This window comes from Globicephala melas, chromosome 9, assembly GCF_963455315.2.
Source record: "Globicephala melas chromosome 9, mGloMel1.2, whole genome shotgun sequence".
NCBI classification, from domain to species: domain Eukaryota; kingdom Metazoa; phylum Chordata; class Mammalia; order Artiodactyla; family Delphinidae; genus Globicephala; species Globicephala melas.
In genome coordinates, this window is record NC_083322.1 from 95992616 (window position 1) to 96015602 (window position 22987).

General features: G+C 48.0%; 1 protein-coding gene across 1 annotated transcript in view; it reads right to left on the reverse strand.

Moving 5' to 3' along the window:
* The window catches only part of NUDCD3 (NudC domain containing 3), a 73085-nt gene extending 50230 nt beyond the window's left edge, over nt 1-22855 (reverse strand). The window contains exons 1-2 of the mRNA XM_030871222.3: nt 22419-22855; nt 16505-16797 (exon numbers count right to left, since the gene is read on the reverse strand). Coding sequence (XP_030727082.1) covers nt 16505-16797; nt 22419-22610 — 485 coding nt within the window. The 5' untranslated portion in view covers nt 22611-22855. The remainder of the gene's footprint in view (nt 1-16504; nt 16798-22418) is intronic.
* Between the last annotated feature and the right edge of the window lie 132 nt (nt 22856-22987).

Sequence of the window (22987 nt, forward strand, 5' to 3'; positions counted from 1 at the left end):
ACACGTTCGGGGAGTAGGTGCTGAAGCGGTGCCTCAGAGGCACCCTAAAAGAGGGAAGTGAGGGAGCTTTTCCCTGGCAGGAGCACCGCTCAGCAGGAGTCTAGTGGCCCGTGGGACACGCCTTCTGGACGATGTGCGGACCCGGGCAGTGTCACCAGTGCCTCAGGGAGGACCAAGGCTGAGCCAAAGGTTCACATCCCCTGGGGCTCAGACCTGTCAAGTCCTCTTGCAAAACGCGGTCCCTAACAGATGTCATAAGGACACCTGAACAGCCATTTCGGAAATGGTAACACTGGATCCACACCTCACACGTACAAAGAGAGCAAATGGATCAGAGGCATAGATATAAAAAATGATACTACACAAGGGTTATTTTCACAGAACTATAGAAAAAAAGCACACAAGTACCACAGGAAAATGGGTGAAATCCTTCCTGAACTCAACACAGGGAAAGCTTTCTAACTCAAAATCAAAAAAAAAAAAAAAAAAAAAAACTGATAAAGTTTATGAAACAAACATTTTAAATATTAAAAAAAAGTTTTGCTTGGAGCAAAACCTATCATAAGCCAAGTCAAAAGACAAACTGGAGGAAAATATTTATAATATATTACAGATAGAGGTCTAATTTCCCCAATACAGAGAGCGAGCTCTTAAAAGTTGAAAAAAGTAACAAACCCTAACAGAAAAATGAGCAAAAGACATACAGTATTCTCAGAAAAAAGATATACAATCAGCCCTTAAATGCATGACACTACATACAACTTCACACATGATAAAAGAAATAAACATTAAAATATGAGTGTATCTCATCTTCCAAAGAGTAAAAATTCAAAAGCTCGGCACACATAGTCCACTGCCCAGCTGTGGGGACAGGCTCGCAGTAGGAATGCAGACGGCGCAGCCTTAATGTCATTGGCTTATCTAACAAAATCACGGACACACACATATGCAGCGACTGTAAGGGAGTGGGTGGCACACAGAAGGAGCGCGTGGGGAAACTTCCAGTTATTTCTCGTTTGGGAATATCTTGTTCTGGGTGGTGATTCACGGCAATGCTCATTTGTAAAAATACACCAGACTGCACTTGAAAACTGCACCCATAACAGATGTGTGTGCTGTGCCACCCTGGCTAAGGGGGCCCGTCTCTCCGAACCCCCTTCCCCAGGCGGTTCTGAATTAGAGTCGGCCAGAAGCTGCCCAGGGATGGAAGTGAAAGCTTTGAGGGGGTAGCAGCCTCAACTGTAAGACAGGCCCGGGGTGTCTGGTGGGCTCCAGCTCAACCTCATGACTTAGAGCTAACTAGTATTACTTCGCCTGCTGGTGGTTGAACAGACCACCATCAGGCCTGCAAGAACCACTACTAAGCAGTATGTGGCTAAATCTACCAAGTATTCCAGGGGCCTTCCAGGTCTGAGCCCAGGTGAGCTGGTGACTAGGGACAGAGGGAAGATCACGGGGTCGGGGGGCCCTCAGCAGCATGCAGGGGCGGCCCCGACTCCTCAGCAGAGATGGGGGTGAGCCCTGTGCTGAGATGGTACCTTGCTGAGCAGGTGGACGGAGGCAGCGCCGGTGCCCAGAGTACTTCCCTCCCCAGAATCAGGAGAGCAGGCCAGGCTGCACGTGGAGGGGGCAGTTCAGGCAGGATAACCTTTTGGGTTTCTAACTTACAACCTGCTTCGGATAATTAGTTGCAGGGTGCACCCCTCAAGCCTATGTCGTACTTACACACACGAATGAAGTCTGATATGCAGAAAGTGATACATGCTGGGAAAATGCACCTGAGAGACTTCAGGGAGGCCCGGCCTGGACAGCACTAGAGCGAGCGTGCACAGGCCGGAGAGGGAGGCCAACAGAAAAGGAGCCGGCGTGCAAGGGGCAGCATCCTCCTGTGAGGGGAAGGAAGGTCCACAGAGACATCAGGGGATGAGCCGAGGATGGAGGGGGAACAGCAGGAGACGCCCCCCTGGGCAGAAGTCTGAAGTGCAGAGCATGAGGCTTGCAGGAGGACAGGGACCGGAGAGAAAGCACCCAACGAGCTTGGGTCCTGAGACGGGGCTGAGTGACTCGAAGCCTCAGGGAGGGAGGGAGGAGGCCACCCGGCTTCAGGGAAGTATTTTACATACCTGCATGAATGTGTATGAGACTAAGTGGAATGGAGAAAGGCCACAGACCAAGCAGGAGGCTTCAAGCCCCGGTCTGCGTGGAGGGGTCAAAGATGCAGAGATGGACCCAGCTCTGGTCTCTCCCAAATAAGGAGGGCCAGCGTGCTGAAGGCAGGACAACAGAAGGGCCACGAGTCCACCTCCTGCCCCCTTCCCAACACATATAAAATCTGAACCAAGTGGCACCCAGCCCAGAGAGTGTGGGGACATGTCTGGTGACAGCCGGGAAGTGGAACTCCATTCCTGCAGAACAGCAACCAGCGCAGGACACCCTAGGCCACTGCCTAAAAATTTCTAGAGACCAGGTGTGGAACAGTGACAGCATTCACAGACAGGGTAACAGGAGTCTCAAGCACAAAAATGAACACAAAATCAGGAATCACCAAACCCTTCCCAGGGCGGAGGCCACCAAACTCTACAGGGAAAGAAGTGCTGCTGAGAGCCACGGAGGGAACCGGGCACCAGGACTCCACAACAGACACGATCACCCTTCCAAGTGACGGGAGGGACACTGCACTCCGAAAACTCAACCAGCCATCTGAGAAACTAAAACCTGTGATCACTGAAATTAAAAAAACAAACACAAAAGGTGAGCTCCAGAAGAGCAGTTGCCTCTGGGAGCAAACTGCGATCGGGGCGGTCAAAGGGGGCCTGAGATTTACCTATGCTTCTGAGTGTACTCTTTAACTATTGTGTAAATTAAAATTAATGAAAAACTTCAAAGAAATATATTTTCTGGATGAAATAAATGAGAACTTAGTACTTCTATAACCTTTCAGGCTCCTCCGAAAAAAAAGTCCCTCAAGGTGACAGCAGGCCAATTAGGAAGGAAGGAAAAGGCCCTGTGGTCTAACTGATTTGGTAAATGCTGGGTTAAATCACACGTTTCTCTCTTCCAGGACCACCAGGTGACAGTGCCACAGCGCAGACCAGTGAGTCACTGATGCTCCAAGAACACCTGCCACAGAAACATTCGCGACTGGAGATGCCCAAATCTGCGTGTCAGCTTTCATTCTTTTTTATTCTATGAACCAAAAGCCTTTTGGAAAAAAAGCAACGCCCACTCCTGGGCTTCTGGACAGTCTGTGCCCCCTCATTCATTTTCCTCAGTGAATACACATTACTTCGGAAGGTATTTTTAGGACTGTTAGAATCTCATAGTCTGTTTAGTCACTGTTCTCCTCTAGTTCCATGAGAAACGAGGCCGACGGAGCAGACAGAGTCACTGAGCACAGTTTACACAGAGGAACACGCCAGGTGGCCGCTCCAAAGCACACAGAGCACCGAAGAGGACACATTTATAAGGTTCACCGTGTGAAAAAAGCCAGGGATGAGCAGTGTACACAGCGCGCCATCCCCCCAGGAAATCACCCCGAAAGGCACGATGGTGACACAGGGAGGCTGTGCGTGTGGGAGCGGGGCTGCGTGTAGACTCTGTGCTCTGCTCACTTTTGCTGGGAACCTAAAACTCCTCTAAAACATACAACCTGTTTTTCTAAAAAGTAGGGGAGAGGAGCACATAAGTACCCTCGGATCCTCACAGACTTCCCCTGTGGTGTCCCTGTGGTGACAGGCTCACGCCGGGGGGCCTCTCTGCAGACAGAACAGGGAGGTGGGGTCATGGTGAGAGGAGGACTGATGTTCCACGGCCCCCCTTTCTGCTATTGCGATCTCTTTAAACATCTGCATGCGGCATTTTTCAAAACACCAGTAAAAAAATGGTTTTAAGGAAAAAGGAAGTTCTAGGGCTAAAGGGGTACAAGGGAGACAGATCTAAGTAAAGGCTGCAGCAGCAAAATCAAAGGCGCTTGGCCACAAAGCCACAAAGTGGGGAAGAGACTGGCACAAGGAGGCAGAGTCTGTAAAGAAACGACCATGGGACCCAGGGGCACAGCCTCTACCCTGCAGCCAACTGCGACTGTAGGGCCCAGGGCCACCCTCGCTCGCAGGGCTCTCCCTACCATCCTCCTCATCAGATTTCAGCCTAAACCTGAAAACTGCTGGTAACAGTGAGATCTACTCTGTGTCGCTAAGAGGGCACTGCCAACCTGCTGGAGGACAGGGACCACACCCCACATCAGCTGTGTGGCAACCATCCCCCTCCTTCCTGACTCTGAGCTCTGCGAGGTACTTCCATGAGTTTTGCTGCTTTTGTTGTTTGGAGAGTTTGGGACTTGTTTTTCTTGGGAAGGAGAAGAGACTTCTTTCTGTTCTCTTACTCCGGACCCAACAGAGTGGGCAGGGGTGGGCGGTCCCACGAAGCAAGTTAGGAAACCAGTTGTCACTGCACCGTGTTGTGCAGCACCCATCCTGCCAGGCATATAGGCACAAGGGTCATGGGGTCAGCATGCAGGCACTGGGGTCATGGGGTCACCCCGTAGGTACCAAGGTCACAAGGTCAGCTTGTAGGCACCAGGCTCACAGAGTCAGCAGCACTGCCTTCAGAAACAAGAGGCAAGAAGAGGCCTGGAAGTTTGTTCTCCTGGGAGAACATGAGCATCTGAAATGACATTCCTCCTACTTTATTCAGCTTTCCCCAGGGACGCCCTGAAAATGCTCAAGTGTTTTTAGGTCACAGCTAGTCCTACCTACCCACTTACTGCAACGCTCCAGCAGCAGCAGAACAGAAAGCTCTCAGGGAGCCTGTCTTCCTGCCCGGGGACACTGGCAGGGGCGGATCGGGTGCCCAAGGCACAGGGCTTCGTGGGGGGACCAGCCCAGACCTGTCTCCCACCCCTCCTGCCGTTCCCCCGCAGAGAAGATTCTGTCTAAGCATCTGGGGGGCTCGTGGCCACCCCTGCAGAAAACTAAGGGGCGCTGGCTGGTTTCCTTCCAACTGCCCCCCTCACCAGCCCCCAGGCTGCACTTACTGCGAGCCACACCCCACTCCACGGAAGAACCGGCCAAGAAAGGCAGAAAGGTTACGCCAGAGGAGGAGAAGTTCCTTCCAACCCCACACAGGACAGTGCCACCCAGAGATGGGCGATGAGCGGGGTGCTTGCTGTCAGAAGCAGAACATACTGCTAGAACCAGGACCGCTCCTTTAACTGGGGACAGCGAAGCACCCACTCCTCTCTCCCCGCATCCCTCCAGCTGTAGAGCAGCTCGGGATCAAGGAGGCTTCGGAGGCGCTGCCCCTGCACCAGCCGGCCAGAGGCCCCACCAGGCTGGCACTCCCAAACCCCACATGCCCCAGGCCCTGAAACAAACCTACACAAGCATTCATTCCATAAATACTTGCTGAATGAAAGCACCCAACTGAGCACTCAGCGTGTGCTGACCACTCTCATTTTACTCTCTCATTTAACCCTCACAACAACCCTTTAAGCTGAGAATCATCACCCCTACCTGACATATGGGAAAACTAAGGCCTGAAGGCCAGATGGCTCAGCAAGGTCTGAGCTGGCATTTGAATGCAGGGCTTCTGACTTCGAGATTCACACTCTTAATCCATACCATGAATTTTTCAAAAGGGAGGAAAGAAAACTGGAAGTGAAAAGTTGGGCAGGATGGTTTCAGAGGGTAAAGTAACCAGGAAATGGGCATAAAACAGGCCTAGAAGCCAGGACACCAGCAGCGACAGCACACCTGGTGCCCAGATCCTTGATTTCAGACCATTCTCCAATCAAAAGCCAAGGCTGGGGACTTCCCTGGTGGAGCAGTGGTTAAGAATCCGCCTCCCAATGCAGGGGACACAGGTTCGAGCCCTGGTCCAGGAAGATCCCACATGCCTCGGAGCAACTAAGCCCATGCGCCACAGCTACTGAGCCTGTGCTCTAGAGCCCGCGAGCCACAACTACTGAAGCCCGCGTGCCACAACTACTGAGCCTACGCTCTAGAGCCCGCAAGCCACAACTACTGAGTCCGCATGCCACAACTACTGAAGCCTGCACACCTAGAGCCCGTGCTCCACAACAAGAGAAGCCACCGCAATGAGAAGCCCGCGCATCACAGCAAAGAGTAGCCCCCGCTCACTGCAACTAGAGAAAGCCCGCACGCAGCAACAAAGACCCAACGCAGCCAAAAATAAATAAATAAATTTAAATTTAAGAAAAAAAGCGAAGGCCACTTGGAGAAAAAGCCGACTTCACAGCAGGATGACATGGAACATCTTGTGGTGCAAGCACACAGAGGAGTGCTCAAAAAATGATGCGAACATGTCAAAAGGACAAGCCCATTTGAAGGGCACCCTGAGCAACAACCCAAGACAGTGGGGCCATAACTATGTAGTCAACATCTGTAAGGACACAATGACACACACAAACAAGTGCATGAATGAGTGAGTGAGTGGAGGAGAAAGAAAAGCCATTCCTAGCAATATAATCCCAATTAATAAATGTAGAAAGAAGGATATAAACAGGAAATCGCAATTTGGCAGACACCACAGCAATAACTGTTTCAGGCAAGAATAATCAATGGTTGCTAAGATTAGTGGGCAAAGTATGAGAAGAAACAAGATATTTAGAGTCTCAAAGTATCTCCACACAAGACACTTATTAATCACAAAAGGGAAAATAGTAACTCTTTAGCACAGAAGAAAAGCAGCCACTGCAGCAGCCTTAGCCGGTCACAAGGAAACATCAGACAAAACCACGCTGAGAGACATTCTACCAAGGAAAAAAAGAAGTCAGTACTCCTTAAAAGGGTCAAGGTCATGAGAGACAAGACTAAGAAACTGTGCCAGATAGAGGAGACTGACGAGACGTGCCCATAATGCAGTGACGACAACGGATGCAACGCTGGCCCGGGAGAAAGGACACTACTGGAACAATGGATGAAACTGGAACAAGGTCTTCAGATGCGCTCACAGCAGCCCCGGGTTACAGGAGGCACAGACATCTGGCATGCTGGGAGAAGGATGTATGGGGTCCTGTGCATGATTTTTGCAACTTTTGGGGGCAGATCTTAATTATCTAAAAATGAAAGTTTTCTTTAGAGACCACAAAATAAATGGATCTTGAGGGCTATATGCGAGAACACGTGGTTGCCCCTGCTCAGCTAAGGACTGGCCCCATTCCATCACATTGTCGAAGCCACGGACCTGACCCTCGAGAGATACTCAGAACCCAGGCTCACAACCAACCAGACACACAGGATTCAGAGCTGAGTCATCCCAGACATCCTACTCCAGGGGTTCTCAAAGTGAGCCTGGAGATGAAGCCACCCGTGCCTCACAGCCCTACGTCAGCCAACTGCTGAGCCCTCACCTGTTGTACGCAGAGGCCTTCCCAGGACTCCACTTACCCACAGGAGGGCAGGTTCCCTGGCTTAAGAAAAAGAGACAAAAAACTCAGACCTGCTCCCACTCCCTTGCAGTACAGCCTACAGGGCCCAAGACCTGCTCACACCAGGGCTCTTGACTCCCAGTCCCAGCCTCCGTCCCTAGAGGGTTCTTCGCCACTAGGGAAGCTGAGTGCCTGGCCCTTCAGTACAGAGACAGGGAAACGATAGAGGCCTCAGGGCTCTATGACCACACAGGACTCAATTAGGGAGTTTACAGAACACTGAGTTGCCCTAAAAGAAGACAGGGATGAACAGTACATAGAAGATGTGAAAGCCCTAACTATGAAAATTCAAGAAAAACTGAATGTTACTGGATAATGGAATTCATTAGATATGTTAAAATTCAAAGGTTTATCATTTTTTCACATGACTTTTAATTTGAATCACACACTCACTCAGCTGGTTACTAAGTGCCAACTATGCCGCCAGGGACGTTCCAGGCACTGGACACACAGTGGACAAGATAAATAGACCAAGGTGCACACAGTAACAGAAAAGCTGCACTTTCTGCCGACTGCCCTCCTCCTGGTTTCCCCGGTGAGAGAACTAGATACAAAATAGGCAGTTTACACGGGGACACACACGGGAGCCGCCACCCGGGGCCAGAGACAAGGGTGCAGTCTGAGCCAGAGGCCAGAGAAGCACCCGCCACAAGGTGAGCCAACCGCAGAAACAGAAACCAGAGGACAGGTCAGGAGTGTATCCCAAAGGAAAGGGGTGACGAGCGAGCTGAGGACTTCAGGGCTGGACGGCTGCAGGGAGCAAGCGAAGGGTGAAGTAACAGCGCATGTGACGGTGCAGCGCGTGTCACCACTGGCCTCCTCCCGCGTGACAGGACACTCTCCTGGTTGCCTTGCTCGGGCCTGCTCCCCCAGGTCACACACCCCGTTCTCCTGGCCCCCTAGGCAGACGGCGCCTCACCTCATGTACGACCCCCCGGCTCTCAATCCTTGGACCTCTTCTCCATATACACTCACTGCCTCGGTGACCTCATCCAGTCTGTGCCTTTAAACCCACTGATATGCCGATGTTTTTCAAACTCCCACCTCCAGTCCTGCTCCCCTCGGACTCCACCTACATGGCTCACAGCTTCTCGGACCCCGGAGACCCCGCTGTGGCCAAAGGCTAACCTGTCAGCCTCAGAACCAGCCGCCCCCGACCCCTTCCCTCTGCAGCTAGTGTCAGCTCCATCCTTCCAGGTGCTCGGGGCAACACATTTTGAGAGGGAGAAAAAAAATGAAGTTACATTTAAAATTCAAAATATTAAAAATGTATTTATTACTGAATATACTTGTCACTAAAATACTATAATAAAAACTGAAGAGTCTATATTCCTAGAAAATCCAAGAAAATCAACAGAGAAACTATCAGAAAATAGAGAATTCAGTATCGGTGTACAGGGCTTATTGAATAAAAACATTAAAATTCTACAGAAGAACATAAAACAAGACTTGAATAAATAAAATACACCCTGTTCTTAGACAGAAAGACTCAATAATGTAAACCTGTCATTTCTCTCTAATTCAAAACATAAATTTAATGTATTCCCAATGAAAACTTCAACAGAATTTTCACATGGAAAAAGTTTCCAGAAAAGTCTGGGGGCAAGGGATTAAACACTAGTCCCACCAAGTATTAAAATGTATCATAATGAAGCTATGGTAAATAAAACAGCTTGGTACTGGCAAACAAATAGAACAAATGGTTTACTATCTATGAATAAATGGAATAGAAAAGGAAAAAAACACAGAAACATACACAGAGCCAATCAGAACCCAACATACGTCACAGTGAATGGCATTTCAAATAAAACCAATGAAGCAAAAGTAAGAGCAGCCAAGAAATGGGTTAGGGATGCTGGCTGGCACCTGGGGTGGGTCAGGTACCCACCATCAGACAGCCTGGCAGTGAGAGAACAAACCGGTACAATCTCTCTGGGGCCACTTTAGCAACATCCATCAAAATTACACACTTCATACCCTTTGACCCAGTAATTCCTGTTCTGGGAATTCGTCCAACAGATATTCATACACATGTTCCAAGAAACACATACAGCACAGTCACTGCCGCATCATTTGTGACCGCAGTAGATTGGAAACAACCTAATAACACTGCCTGTGGAGACTCACTAAATAATGACGCCACATCCACAGGATAGAACTCTGAGGGAGTCGAGAGAAAGACTGTAGTCAAGTCTGACTCTTGGTTACAGCCAGAGTCACCTGGGAAGCTTCTGAAAATCCTGACACATGGTCACACCTGGGCCAGTTAAATCTGATCTCCAGGGGCAGGCCCAGGAATCAGCATCTTAAAGCCCCACAGATGTGAGGACAGATACAACGCACAGCAGGAAAAATGGCACCTGGCAACAGGGAGACTGCCTCCTTGTTAGCTGCTTGTCAGCTGCTCGGGGGGATGTAACTAGAAGTCCACACACAGCATACTGTATACAACAGAGAAAATATACATAAACGAATATGAAAAATAAAAAGTTTATAAAACAGAAAACTTTTACAAAAGTACGCACAATGGCTGCCTTTAGGGAGAATTCACTTTCATTACACAGGCTTATAACTTTCAAAAGTATTGACCCTAAATCCAACTGCCAATTTACTACACCACGTAACAGTCAGAGAGTGGGAAACTCAACATACCAACAACCTGATTTTTTTCTTAACAAATAAATTTTGAGAGAATAAAAGCAAGAGAAACAGAGAGTCAGCTACAAAGTGATATGTGGTTGGAGCCTTATTATAGATGTAAACTTTTTTTAAAAAAATTATAACATTATGAGAAAACTGGAAGTTTAAACACTGGTTGAAAACATTTACAGAGGAAATGATGAGGTAGAATTTGCTTCTGAATAACACAGGAGGGGGAGAAGTGGCCGGGTGTACTTCACAGGGTTGGCAGTGAGTACACGCGGATTCACTGCATTCTTCTGTCTACTCACCTTTGTATTTAAATTCAGCCTAATACATTTTCCACAAGGTGCATACACCTTTTTTTTCAATAGGAAAAGAAAAAAAAAGCTAGCATAAAAAGTTATACTTCTTTAGTGACATAGAAAAATATTCAATTAGATACTGGTTGTGTTAGTTTTGAAAAGTATCTCTTAGATAGTTCTGGTAATAGTTCCTTTTTCTTAACAACAGCAAAGCGAACATACCCATGTCTGGGCCTCTAAGCGCACTGGGAACTGCTTCAGTTCCCCATGACTCTGGCCCTCCTTTCTAACTACGGTTTCAAGCAAAGCACTTCACCACTGTTCATCTCCATTTCTCCATCTGTTAAAAGGAAGCCGATTGGGCTCTGGCATCTGGAAGTACACACTTCCCAGGGGGAAGAGTACCCTGGGGGAGTCTCACTGGCCTCCTCCTCCGGCCCAAAAACATGCTCACTCTCACAGGCTAGGACGCCAGGTCATTTTTACCATCCGGCTTCAGTATCCAACCAACTCAACATAAGTCATCGCTGTAAGATATACAGGCCAATCTCTTCTAAAAATGAAGCCTATAAGCTAGAAATGAACTGCAAAATGAAAACAAAAACACAATGCTTCTAGAGGAAAAAAAATACTTCTAACAAACAACCTTTCCTCATCTGTGATTTAGATCAAATCCCTGAGGCCACTTACACCTGAGGTTCCTTAGAGAAGGGGCAGTTTCAGGGCGAATTGGGTGAAAGAACAGCTTCTATACCAGATGAGACTGAAAACAGACCCTGAGGCCGGCAGGCCCAGCAGAGCCCCAGTGGGGGAAAGCTGGCAGACATCCCTGGACTGCTGGCTTTCTGTTTACTATTCTCTTGAGTGCATGATTACAGCCAACAACCTCATCTGAGCAAAAGAACCTCTTGGGCACACAACACTCAACAGTGTACAACATGAATTCAAAATCAGCAAAAGGGATGCAGGAACCGTTCAGCATACAATGTTCAGCAAAACAGAAGCCACAGTGTAAGACAATTTTATAAGCATACTTTGGTGTGTGTGTGTGTGTGTGTGTGTGTGTGCGCTCAAACATACCCACGCACATGTTTATATGCATAGAAAAAAACTGTAGAAATATCCCAGAAAGTTAATAGGGAGTGGTAGGACGTTTTCTCTTCTTTACACACTTATCTTTATTTTCCAAATAGTCTACACTGAGCATAATGAGGAAGAAAAACAGTTTGTTCTTGTTTAAGTTAAGAAAAGCAATACTGAGAACAGCTCGTACCTACTTGAGGGCTCACTATGCGCCAGGAATCCTGCTCACCAGGTCTTACACACTGACCTCAGTCAATCTTCACCATAAGCCAACAGGGTGGGTATTTGGGGTAGCATTCCGGTATGTCCACGTGACTCTATCAAAGGGCCTCCTGCAACGGGCACCTGAAAAAGCAGGGACCAACAAAGGAAGGACCCCATTTAGAGACAAATCCAGGAAGCCAGCTCTCAGGCAGCATGGCTGCACACAGAAAGGATGCCCCAGCAGAGAGCAGCACCCTTCTGGCTCTTGTGACAGCCTGCCTAAGGGACATCTAAGCCACAGACATCACGAGACATGGGTGAGTAGAACCAAAGGAGAGGCACTAAGGAATGAACTCAGCACGCATCGGATGCTCACCTAACACACAGCTGGGAGCTGAGAGGGGCTGAGTAAGTCTCTGCCCCAAAAATGAAAGATGTAAGAACTAGCCATAAACAGATGTAAGATGAAACCCAGGCTCAGAGGAGACGCGGATACCTGTGGCAGGGAGCAGAGGGACAGAGGCGCTGGAAGGCCTTGCTGTGTGGACAAGAGCACTGAAGAACGTGAACAGTTCTGTGCTTGGGGCAAATGAACCAGGTGTGATGAAGATGAAGCATCTGCTGAGGATACTATTAGAAATCTGAAACTTCTCTTCCAAACTACACCATCCCTTTCCCAAGATGGATCCCTGTAACAGCTGGACACAAAGGCCATGCCACCCAAAATAAAAGAAAGCACTGAGCAGCTTTCTAACACACCCTTGTTCTACCAGGACTTCACCAGATGGGTCAACACATCAAGTAGTTCCATGACACCCCCTTCTCACGAGGCCCTGCTGTCTGCTTCCCTGTGCAGGACAGAGGGGTAGCTCAGGAGGGACTCAGGGCATGTACCACCATTCAACACCGACAGCGCAGGAGCGGCTCCTCTGTATCCACAGTTCCACATCCACAATTCAACCAACCACAGATTCTGTGGTATTGTACCGTTTACTACGGAAAAAAATCCATGTATAGGTGGATCTGTGCAGTTCAAGGTTGTGTTGTTCAGCGCCAACTGTAATTTACTCTCAGTGCTACTTTCTTTCCTTTTTCTTCTTTTTAAAGAATCCTGTTTGTGATTTATAAGGGCAAAAGCCAGAGGTGGCACAGCCTTTTGTACATTCTGCTTGTGCATCCCAGCACAAGCAAATGCAGTTATCACTGTTTTGCCTACAGCGACACCTGCAGATCGAGAGGGAAACTGCAGGACCTATGGCCACCGAAGCGGGACCAGACACAGATAGCACCCAAGAAGCAAACCCCACCAACAGCTCTGAGAGGTGCCCGACTTAGTGATTAGGACGTTGATGCTGTTGGTTTTGCATCCCTCTCTCCTTCCACAGCACTAGTAATGTCATCAGCATTTCTGAAAGCTTCCCAGCTCCCTAGAAGTCCTCTGAGCACAGATCACTGGGTCAAGTACAATATAAACACTGCACTTTTTACAATATCTTCACTACAGATAACTCATAAACTGTGAAGCTCCTTTGCAGAGTATGTGCACCTCTCAAAGCTATCTTGTATGGACAAGGAAATTTTTGTGTACCCAAATTCTCTCATCTCTAAGGAATAAAACTGGGCACTTTGAGCACTAGGGTGGTGGCATGTGGCTTTATGTGTAAAAATCTGTAATTTTATGTATAAATGAAAATGTACACTTCAAAAACTTTAACCCACGGTTGGCAGGGCCTAGGCTGGGGACAGGGGGTTGACTCCAAAGTGTGATTTGCCTGTAGATGGAGCGAAGTTGCCATCACCACTACCTAATCCTGGGCAGAACCACCAGCAAATGGGTAGCAAGCAGGAGTAATCAGAAGTCAGCAACGTCAGACCCAGATTCTAGGTATGTAACTGGTTTTTGGACAGGGTGCCCCACAAAGGCAGTGCTTCTGTGTGGTCACCTGAAGAACAACTATCTTAAGTTATTTAATTAACAGAACCCCCAGATCTACAGTTTATAGGATAAGCAATTCTGGGCACTGACTGGAGCGACTTGGGGGGCCACAAAAGCTACAACAAAGATAAGGATGGCTTTCATGTTCCATTTCAGATCTGCCACAGAACAGCCTTTCAGATGGAACTAGAGAGATGTGGACCACAATTTCTTGTTTTGTTCATAGAAAACCAGTGAATACCTGAAGGCTGAGAAGGTTCAGTCCATGGACGCGTTGAGCCTGCAGCACCAAACTAAGGTTTCCTGGAACACACCCAAGTCTTCAGTCTATGCTTACACCACGGCAGGACTAGTAAAACTAACGCTGATACTAACCTGGATACAACTCATTGGTCCAAGAATAAAAAATAGGGTCTCTACAAGATAACAAGGCAGCTATTCTAATCTATTACTCAGGAATTAAAAACAAATCCCCCCTTTCAATAGAGTTTTTAGAAATTATAAAAAGAATGCAAAAAAATTAGTAAAGCAAAGTGTATAGTTCATTGTAGAAAAATTAGAAAAAACAGTAAGGGACAACGATGGCAATGAAAAACACTCACAATTCCACCACTATTCATAATGTATTTCCTTCTGGGCTTTTTCTCTGCATGTACAGTTAACCCCCCTTGAACAACAGGGGGTTAGGGGCACCGACCCTCCATGCAGTCGAACTTGGACTTTGAGACTCTGCAGCCTTGCCCCAACCTATCTCCACAAAGTTTATTTTCCCCCTACTCCGCATTTTATGCCACTCCAAGTTGTCCACTTTGCTTCATTAACTAGGAACTACATTCAAAGAGTCCCCAAAACAGGTCAGAGGGAGAGTGCAAGGAGAGGGAAGAACAGAAGGGAAGTTTAGTCAGAGAAGGGCCAAGGGGGAGAGAAAACCCAGGAGAGGGCAGGGAACAGTCCCATGAAAGAGGGAAGAGAGCAGATTCGCCTAAGAACAGAGCAGGCCAGGAGCAGCATGCTGTCTTTCAGACACTGACACAGCTCATACACAAGGAGGCATCAGCTCTTCTCACCCAAACAGGGGCAGGGAAGCACCAGGAAGCAGAACTCCTGAAAAGTGAGGACAAGTACAGCACAGGGCTTGATCTAAGCCCTACCACTCATCAGCTGCATGACCCTTGGCTCATTCAATATTCACAACAGCTTCTGAGGGAGGTGCTGTTATTATCATCTCTGCTTTACAAAGGAGAAAACTGAGACACAGAGAGGTGATGCAGCTTGCCCAAGGTAATACATTTACTAAGTGGCAGGCTCTGAGGGGACTCTGGGTCCGCAGTCCCCCATTCCAGACAACCTCTTCGGGTGTACATCAGACCAAGAGGACTGTGGGCCCATGTCCCAGCAGTTGCTCCTGCAGGGAAAAAACAGAGTCAAGACACACAGACAGGCAGGTCTCACGGGAAAGCATAACTCTATGAGCCCAGCGCTCTAACTCTGGTCTAGCTCTTTACTGGCTGTTTGACTGTGGGCAGATTATTACCTTACCCTATAGAGAGAAAAAGGAAGAATACTGAAACCAGCTGACCTCCCATCCTACACACTGTAAGGCCGTTTGCAAACATGAAGAGCTAACTAAATGCTGAAATAGAGTCAGTGTGTTACCAAGTAAGACCCACTTAGGGACAAACCCAACCACCAGATGTCAAGCAAGAAAGAGGCCACCTCTGACATAAAACTAGCGATGTTTCCTTAGGTCAGTCTCCCAAGGCAAAAGGAACAAAAGCAAAATAAACAAATAGGATGTAATCAAATTTATAAGCTTCTTCAGAGCAAAGGAAACCATAAACAAAACGAAAAGACAACCTAAGGAATGGGAGAAAATATTTGCGAACAATGCAACCAACAAGGGCTTAATTCCCAAAATATACAAATAACTCACACAACTCAATAATAAAAAAACAAATAACCCAAATGAAAACTGGGCAGAAGACCTAAATAGACATTTCTCCAAAGAAGACATACAGATGGCCAGTAGGCACGTGAAAAGATGCTCAAATCACTAATTGTTAGAGAAATGCAAATCAAAACTACAGTGAGGTATCACTTCACACAGGTCAGAATGGCCGTCATTTAAAAACTCTACAAATAACAAATGCTGGAGAAGGTGTGGGGGAAAGGGACCCTCTTGCACTGCTGGTGTGAATGTAAATTGGTGCAGCCACTATGGAGAACAGTATGGAGGTTCCTTAAAAGACTAAAAATAGAGTTACCGTATGATTCAGCAATACCACTCCTGGGCATATACCCAGAGAAAACTCTAATCTGAAAATATATATGCACCCCAGTGTTCACTACAGCACTATTTACAACAGGCAAGACATGGAAGCAACATAAGTGTCCATCAACAGATGAATGGATGATGATGTGAGATACACACACACACACACACACACACACACACACACACACACACACACACACACAATGGAATACTACTCAGCCATAAAAAAGAACAAAATAATGCCATTTGCAGCAACATGGATGGACCTAGAGATTATCATACTAAGTGAAGTAAGCCAGAGAAAAACAAATATCATATGATAACACTTATATATGGAATCTTAAAAAAAAAAAAAAAAGAAGATACAAATGAACTTATATACAAAACAGAAACAGACCCACAGACACAGAAAACAAACTTATGGTTACCAAAGGGGAAAGGGAGGTGGGGATAAGTTAGGAGTCTGGGATTAGCAGGTACACACTGCCATGTATAAAATCGATAACCAACAAGGACCTACTGTATAGCACAGGGAGCTATATTCAATATCTTGTCATAAACCATGATGAAAAAAAGAAAAGAAAAGAAAGAAGCCACAAAGTAGAAATTCTTACTTGGGAAGAGCTGGCGGGCTCCTTGGGACTTCAGCAGCGCCAGCATCCGCTCCTGGTGGCTCTGCCTCCCTGGCGCGGTGGGCCACTTCCTGCACGGCGTCCTGCGGGCCGGGGGGCTCCTGAGGGCCGCCTGAGTCTGTGGTGGAGTCAACCTCCACCTCCTGAACCGGGGCTGGGACTGGCTCCTGCTCGGCCGCGGCCTCCTCCCCTTCCCTCCTCCTGATCTTCTCCTCCAGCTCCTTCCTCCTCTTTTCATCATCCTGACGGGCCATGCGGTCAAAGGTTTTGAATACCTAAAATCAAACAGCAATCCTGCAATGAGTTCATCCGCCCAGTACTGTACCACACATTCTGCAGAAATACAGCAAAATCTGGTAAATAAAGAATGAAAAAGCAGTAGACTAAAAAAATGTTCCCATTGGCAAAATGGAAATGCACTTCAACTTCACCAAATGCCACTAGGAAAACAATCTTTAAAGGGGAGTTCCAAAATCAGTGGAAGTGAAACCTTTACAAGCCAAGGCTCAAAATATTTACATGCCTATGAGGCCAACTTTCAAGTCTAAATGATGCATAACTAAATGGTCTCACCTGTCATTACTTTTATAGCCCCAGAGAGCCTTGTTCAAAACGCAAAGAACACGCTGTCCTGGTACTGAGAGCTGTAAAGGCACCAACAACTCAGACGAAAGAAGAGAAGATGGGAATTAGTTGAATTTCAATCCACAAAATACAAGCCGGCTCACTGGACTGCTGCTATCTTCCCACACTGCATGGGCTGCGGGAAGGTGCGGGTCTTAGCCTGGGAATTCAACAAACATCCATGATGTGCCTACAATGTGCAAGGGGCACCCAAAATCCAAATGACAGCTCCCAACCTCGAAGAACTCCACTTTCTGGTGTGTGGATCAGTCATTAATCTTTTCGGGGCCACAGTCACACCCACAAAAGTGCTGGGACTCTCCATCCAAAAAGTGCACAAGGAAATGGTCTTTTGTATGCACCATTCAAGGGCGTACATAACCCTGAAGTGCAGCCAGGACAGACCCAGACATGACAACTCTGACAGGAAGAGGCTGTGACCAATACATGTGATGCCATCAGAATGAGGGTGCAAACGAGCATTTCCGGTGAAAGAGAGCTAAGGAAGTTTCTTGGAAGAAGGCGCTCTGCATCAGACCTTGAATGAAAGGCACACCTTCCAGAGGGAATGACAGGAGGAAGGGTCATCAGGAGATATATCCTATGGTATCTCCTCCCGGAGACAGGAAAGCTGGGAGATCCACCTTGAAAAGTGGGTGGGAGAAGACCCTTACATTCAATCCAGCAACCTCGCTCCAAGGTATTTACCCAAAGGAGCTGAAAATATGTCCACCCAAAAACCTGTACACGGATTGTGTATAGCAACTTTATTCATAATTGCCAAAACCTGGAAGCAACCATGATATCCTTCAGCAGGTGAATGGATAAACAAATTGTGGTACATCCAGACAATGGAATATTATTCTGTGATGAAAGAAATGAGCTATTATTAAGCCATGAAAAAACATGGAAGAACCTTAAATGCATATTAGTAAAAGAAACCAATCTGAAAAGGCTACACGGTGTATGATTCCAACTATATGACACTGTGGAAAAGGCAAAATTTTAAAGACAATAAAAAGACCAGTGGTTGCCAGAGGATGCAGGGAGGGAGGTTGGAGGCAGCAGGTAGAGCGCACAGGATTTTTTTAGGGCAGTGAAAATACTTCGTGTGGTACCATAATGAGGATTACATGCCATCACACATTTGTCCAAACCCCGTAAAATGAACAGTAAGAGTGAACCCTGAAGTAAACTGTGGGTTTAGGTGACTATGATACGTCAATGTAAGTCCATCAACTGTAAGAAATGCACCACTCTGGTGGCAGCTGTTGGTATAGGGGACGCTGGGGGAGGCGGGGGTGGGCAGGGGGGACATGAGAAATCTCTGTACCTTCCCTCCCATTTCGCTCTGAACCTAAAACTACTCTAAAAAACAGTCTTAATAAAATAAAAATGTTTTAACGTGTGTAGGAGTCAGTTTCCAAAGGGCTAGAATGCAGACAAGTGCTAAATAACTGTTGCGTGCACTGGGCAGGAAGACAGAACCAAAGAAGTTACTGACTATGCCAATGTTTTTACAGACATTCTCTCAAAACCCTCGTGAAAACGCCGTGAGGAAGACAGCACTGACATTTCAAAGATAATGGAAAACTAAGCTCGGAGAGGGTAACCTGTCCAAGGTCCTGCCAGTGAAAGAAGAAAGTAAAAAATTATACAGGAAACACACCAAACACTGAAAGGAGATGTAGGCAGAGGAAGATAAGTAAAGCCCTAAGGCTAAAAACTGGAAACAATATCTCTCTCTACTTCTTCTGAGAACCTGAGCCCCTGACTCACTCCTCTTATACTCACGTCAATGACACCGGACACCAGACCCGTTGCCCTCAGAGCCATTCATCCTCCTGACGCCACACATCTTCATCTTAACTCCAGAAAACAAGCAACAGCAAGGGCTCTCTCCAAACGCCGGGGGGCTCTCTCCAAACGCCGGGGGCCTCCCTCGGACCCTGGGCCTCACGTTCCTCACTACACTGTGGCGCCCACCGCCCCTGCTTACTCAGCACCCCACCTGCCCCCTGGCTTCACCTCTCATGTCGCCACTGACCTCAGCACTCATTTCAGAATCCTGGACTGCGGAGCTGGAAGAGATGTCCCTGACCTCCAATCAACCTTCTCAACTGACAGAGAGGAGAGTGATTCTCCCAAGACTTCCCAGCAAGCTCAGAACAGATAGAGCCAGCTTTCCTGACTCTCATGGGGGGACCTCTAAGCTTGCCAAACTGGACTCCAGGATAAACACAGAGGATCCACTGATACGAATGAAACGTCATTCAAAATTATTGTTTTCTTAAAACATACTAATAAATCATGGAGTGGAATACAATTTCTACATGCATCTTTCCTGCTGAGGGTCTGGCAAGCTGTACATTCAGACTGTGCAAGCCCTAAGAATTAGCAGGAAAAGTCTGAGAAGGCTTAAACCTCATCAACAGCCCATACCCCAAAATATCAACGGAGAACTTTTGGGTTCCAGAACTGAGTACCCCAATACTCCCATCCAAACCCTCTTTGCCTGAGTTCTGAAGAGACCCCCAAGCACCCCACTGCCAAATGCCTCTGTGGATAAAAGAACAGCTCCCCAGGACTTACCCTGATCTACCCAACCAAAATACCCAGGGAATATCTGCTCTTTTAAAGTTCCTTGGGCAATACTGATGATTCAGAACCACTTTAAAAAAACACTACACCCCTCCTAACCATCTGCTGGAAACTGTCCCCCTTGGTTTCCCTGAAACTTACTGCCCTGCCCACTTCCCTCCATCCCCCTCCCACTCACACAGCCTCTTCCTTCTCCCATCCCTTCTCTGGGATCCTTCCCCAAAGGGCTATCCTCCACCTTCAGTTCCTCTCCTTCAAATCACTCAGATTCCTCTACCTCCCTTAAAATCCAGCCCCACAATTCAACAGCCTGTGGGAAGGGACTTCTGCCTGCAATCTCCAATTCAACTAAGCTTCTTCCCCTAAACTCAGGTGACAGTTCAGTGAATGCATTATCATTATTACAGTGCCCAGGTTTGAAACCCTGGATCACCTCTGGCCCATCCCAACCCTCTCTCTGCCCTGCTCTCCACCTCCACTTTATTAAACTGTTCACCAAGTCTTAACCTTAAGGGTGTCTGAAACATGGTGGGTGTCTTACATGAATTACCTGTCAGTTCACCTGTAAAACAAGGGAAAAGACCAACCTTTCAGGTTGTGTTAGAAATAAATAACATCCTAGAATGTAAATTACATAACAACTGGTACATACTAGGTGCTCAGTAAATGTTCCTTTCTCCTTTACATCTTTTCTGCAAAAGATCACCCGAGACAGGGGCTTCCCTGGTGGCGCAGTGGTTGAGAGTCCGCCTGCCGATGCAGGGGACGCGGGTTCGTGCCCCGGTCCGGGAAGATCCCACATGCCGCGGAGCGGCTGGGCCCGTGAGCCACGGCCGCTGAGCCTGCGCGTCCGGAGCCTGCGCTCCGCAACGGGAGAGGCCACAGTGAGAGGCCCGAGTACCGCAAAAAAAAAAAAAAAAAAAAAAAAAAAAAAATCACCCTAGACAAAAGTGTTCCCAACCTACAATGGATTGGCTAAATAATAGAACAGAAAGATCTGGAATCCGAAAAATGAAGTTTTGAGTTCCAGCTCTATGATGAGTTTCATCAAATCACCTAACCTTGCTGAACTGGCACCCTCATCTGCCACATAAAATTCAACCTTATCTATTTCACAGTCTTCCATGAAAGCATTAATTTGACATAAGGGCCTCCTAAAAACCATCTCTGACACACAGCTCTCTGATCACTCAGATGGCACCTAACAACTACAAGGGTGAGGAACAGCCTTAAGTCTTGAAATTGAATACCACCCTCACTCCTCACCTGACCATGTTATCTTTGGTAGTTAAACATTGTAAACTTCTGTTTCTTCATGCAGGCACTGAGGAAAATACCTGACCAACCTGCAGCTTGTAGCAAGTCTTCAGAAGATGAACATTTGAAATCACTTCATAAACTGTAAAACGCTACAGAACCGTAGGAGGTTATCACCAGCATTTCTACCTTCTCAGGTTCCTAGAAACAGGCTCAATGCTTGACTGAGTACCATCTTTCAATCCCATCCAAGTCCCACCTCTTCGAGTAGCACTGACGTATATACACTACCAAATGTAAAATAGAGAGCTAGTGGGAAGCAGCTGCATCGCACGGGGAGATCAGCTCGGTGCTTTGTGACCACCTAGAGGGGTGGGATAGGGAGGGTGGGAGGGAGACACAGGAGGGAGGGGATATGGGGATATATGTATACATATAGCTGATTCACTTTGTTATACAGCAGAAACTAACACAACATTGTAAAGCAATTATACTCCAATAAAGATGTTAAAAAAAAAAGTCCCACCTCCTCTATAAAACTTTTCTCCATTTCCAAACCATCATTTCTATTCCTTTCCTTCCAGTGGGCTCTGTCACATAATTGGCCTTGCATGGTTCTCTGTTACTGTATTTTACCTCCTTAACTAGAGCATAAGTATCCCAAGGAGAGAGACCATTATTTAACCATCTGCATTACCAGTGTATCTCCAATGCTTCTGGCAGCTGAGAGTATAAATACATTCAGTACATAAGCTCTTGGTTATTACATTCCAAGTACCCTGTCAACGTCAGTGAATAAGTATTACTAGTACCTCAAACAGACAATAAACTTAACCTGGGATGTACAGATATATGTTCAAATGTAAACTTATTAAGTACTACTATGACTGTCTTTGACCTGAAAAGTCACACTTCGAACAGGGGGACCACACCCATCAATCACACAGTCTCCCTTCCACGTCCAGTCGTCGCAGTTCTGGGGTGCAGGTGTCCGTGCTCCCGCCCGTTCCCCCGTCTAGCCTGCACTATTTTTATTCTCTGACTGGCAGGCCCCGGCACCTCGAAGGGGGTTACACGCTGCGGGAGCTAACCCTGGCCCTGAGCGTCGATGTACTACTTCTGATATCCAAGTGCACCCGGTCGTACCAGGCTGCTCGAGAGCCAGCCCCTCTCGCACGGAAGGAGTAAACTGATACCTGATACCCCAAGAGCATGTCTGCTGAAGCCGCGGCCCCAGGAGGCTGGTCCGGGGCAGCGCCAGAGGATGAACTGAGGCCGGCAGCGAACGGAGCGGCGGTCTCACAGGGGTCTGGGCTCCCGGAGAGTCGGGGACTACGGGGGCGCGCTCGCTGGGGCGGGGTCGGGGCTACCACGGCCTCCCCCCACCGCGAGCTTCCCGCCGGCCGCGCATTACCTGCAGCACCAGAGCCTGCGCGGCCCCCGGCGGGAAGCCCATGCGATCCGACGGGTGGCGCAGCAGGCGGTAGAAGTCCGTCTTGCGGTAGAGGAAGCCGAAGAGCACACGCAGAAAGTCCTGAACGTTGCCCACGTGCTGCAGGATGCCCAACAGGGCCTGGTCGTATAGCTCCGCCGCCCCGGGCTCCATGGCGTCGCTGGCCGGAGGAAAGCTCACTCACGGCGGGCGCGGCCCGGACGCCGGTCTGGGCCCACTTCCGGTGCGCTGTGATTAGGGCTCCGGCAGCCAGCTCGCCCGTGAAACTTCCGGTCCGCGCTAGGTCGTCCCAGCGGTAGGGCTCGGCTGGGCTGAGTTTGAGCCGACTTGACGCGGGCCCCGCTCCCACCGCCCCTGGCTTCCCGAGCGGTCTCGCAGAGGAGCGGACGTGGGCCCATAAACGCAAGAAAGCCCGGAGCTGCGGGACTGAGGGCGCCTAGTGGCCATGCTGGCAACGGACGGAAGACGTGTAGCGCGGGCAAGTGTTACGTGAGCCTCGCTTTTGTCACGTGGTCTTTGGGTTGTGTTCC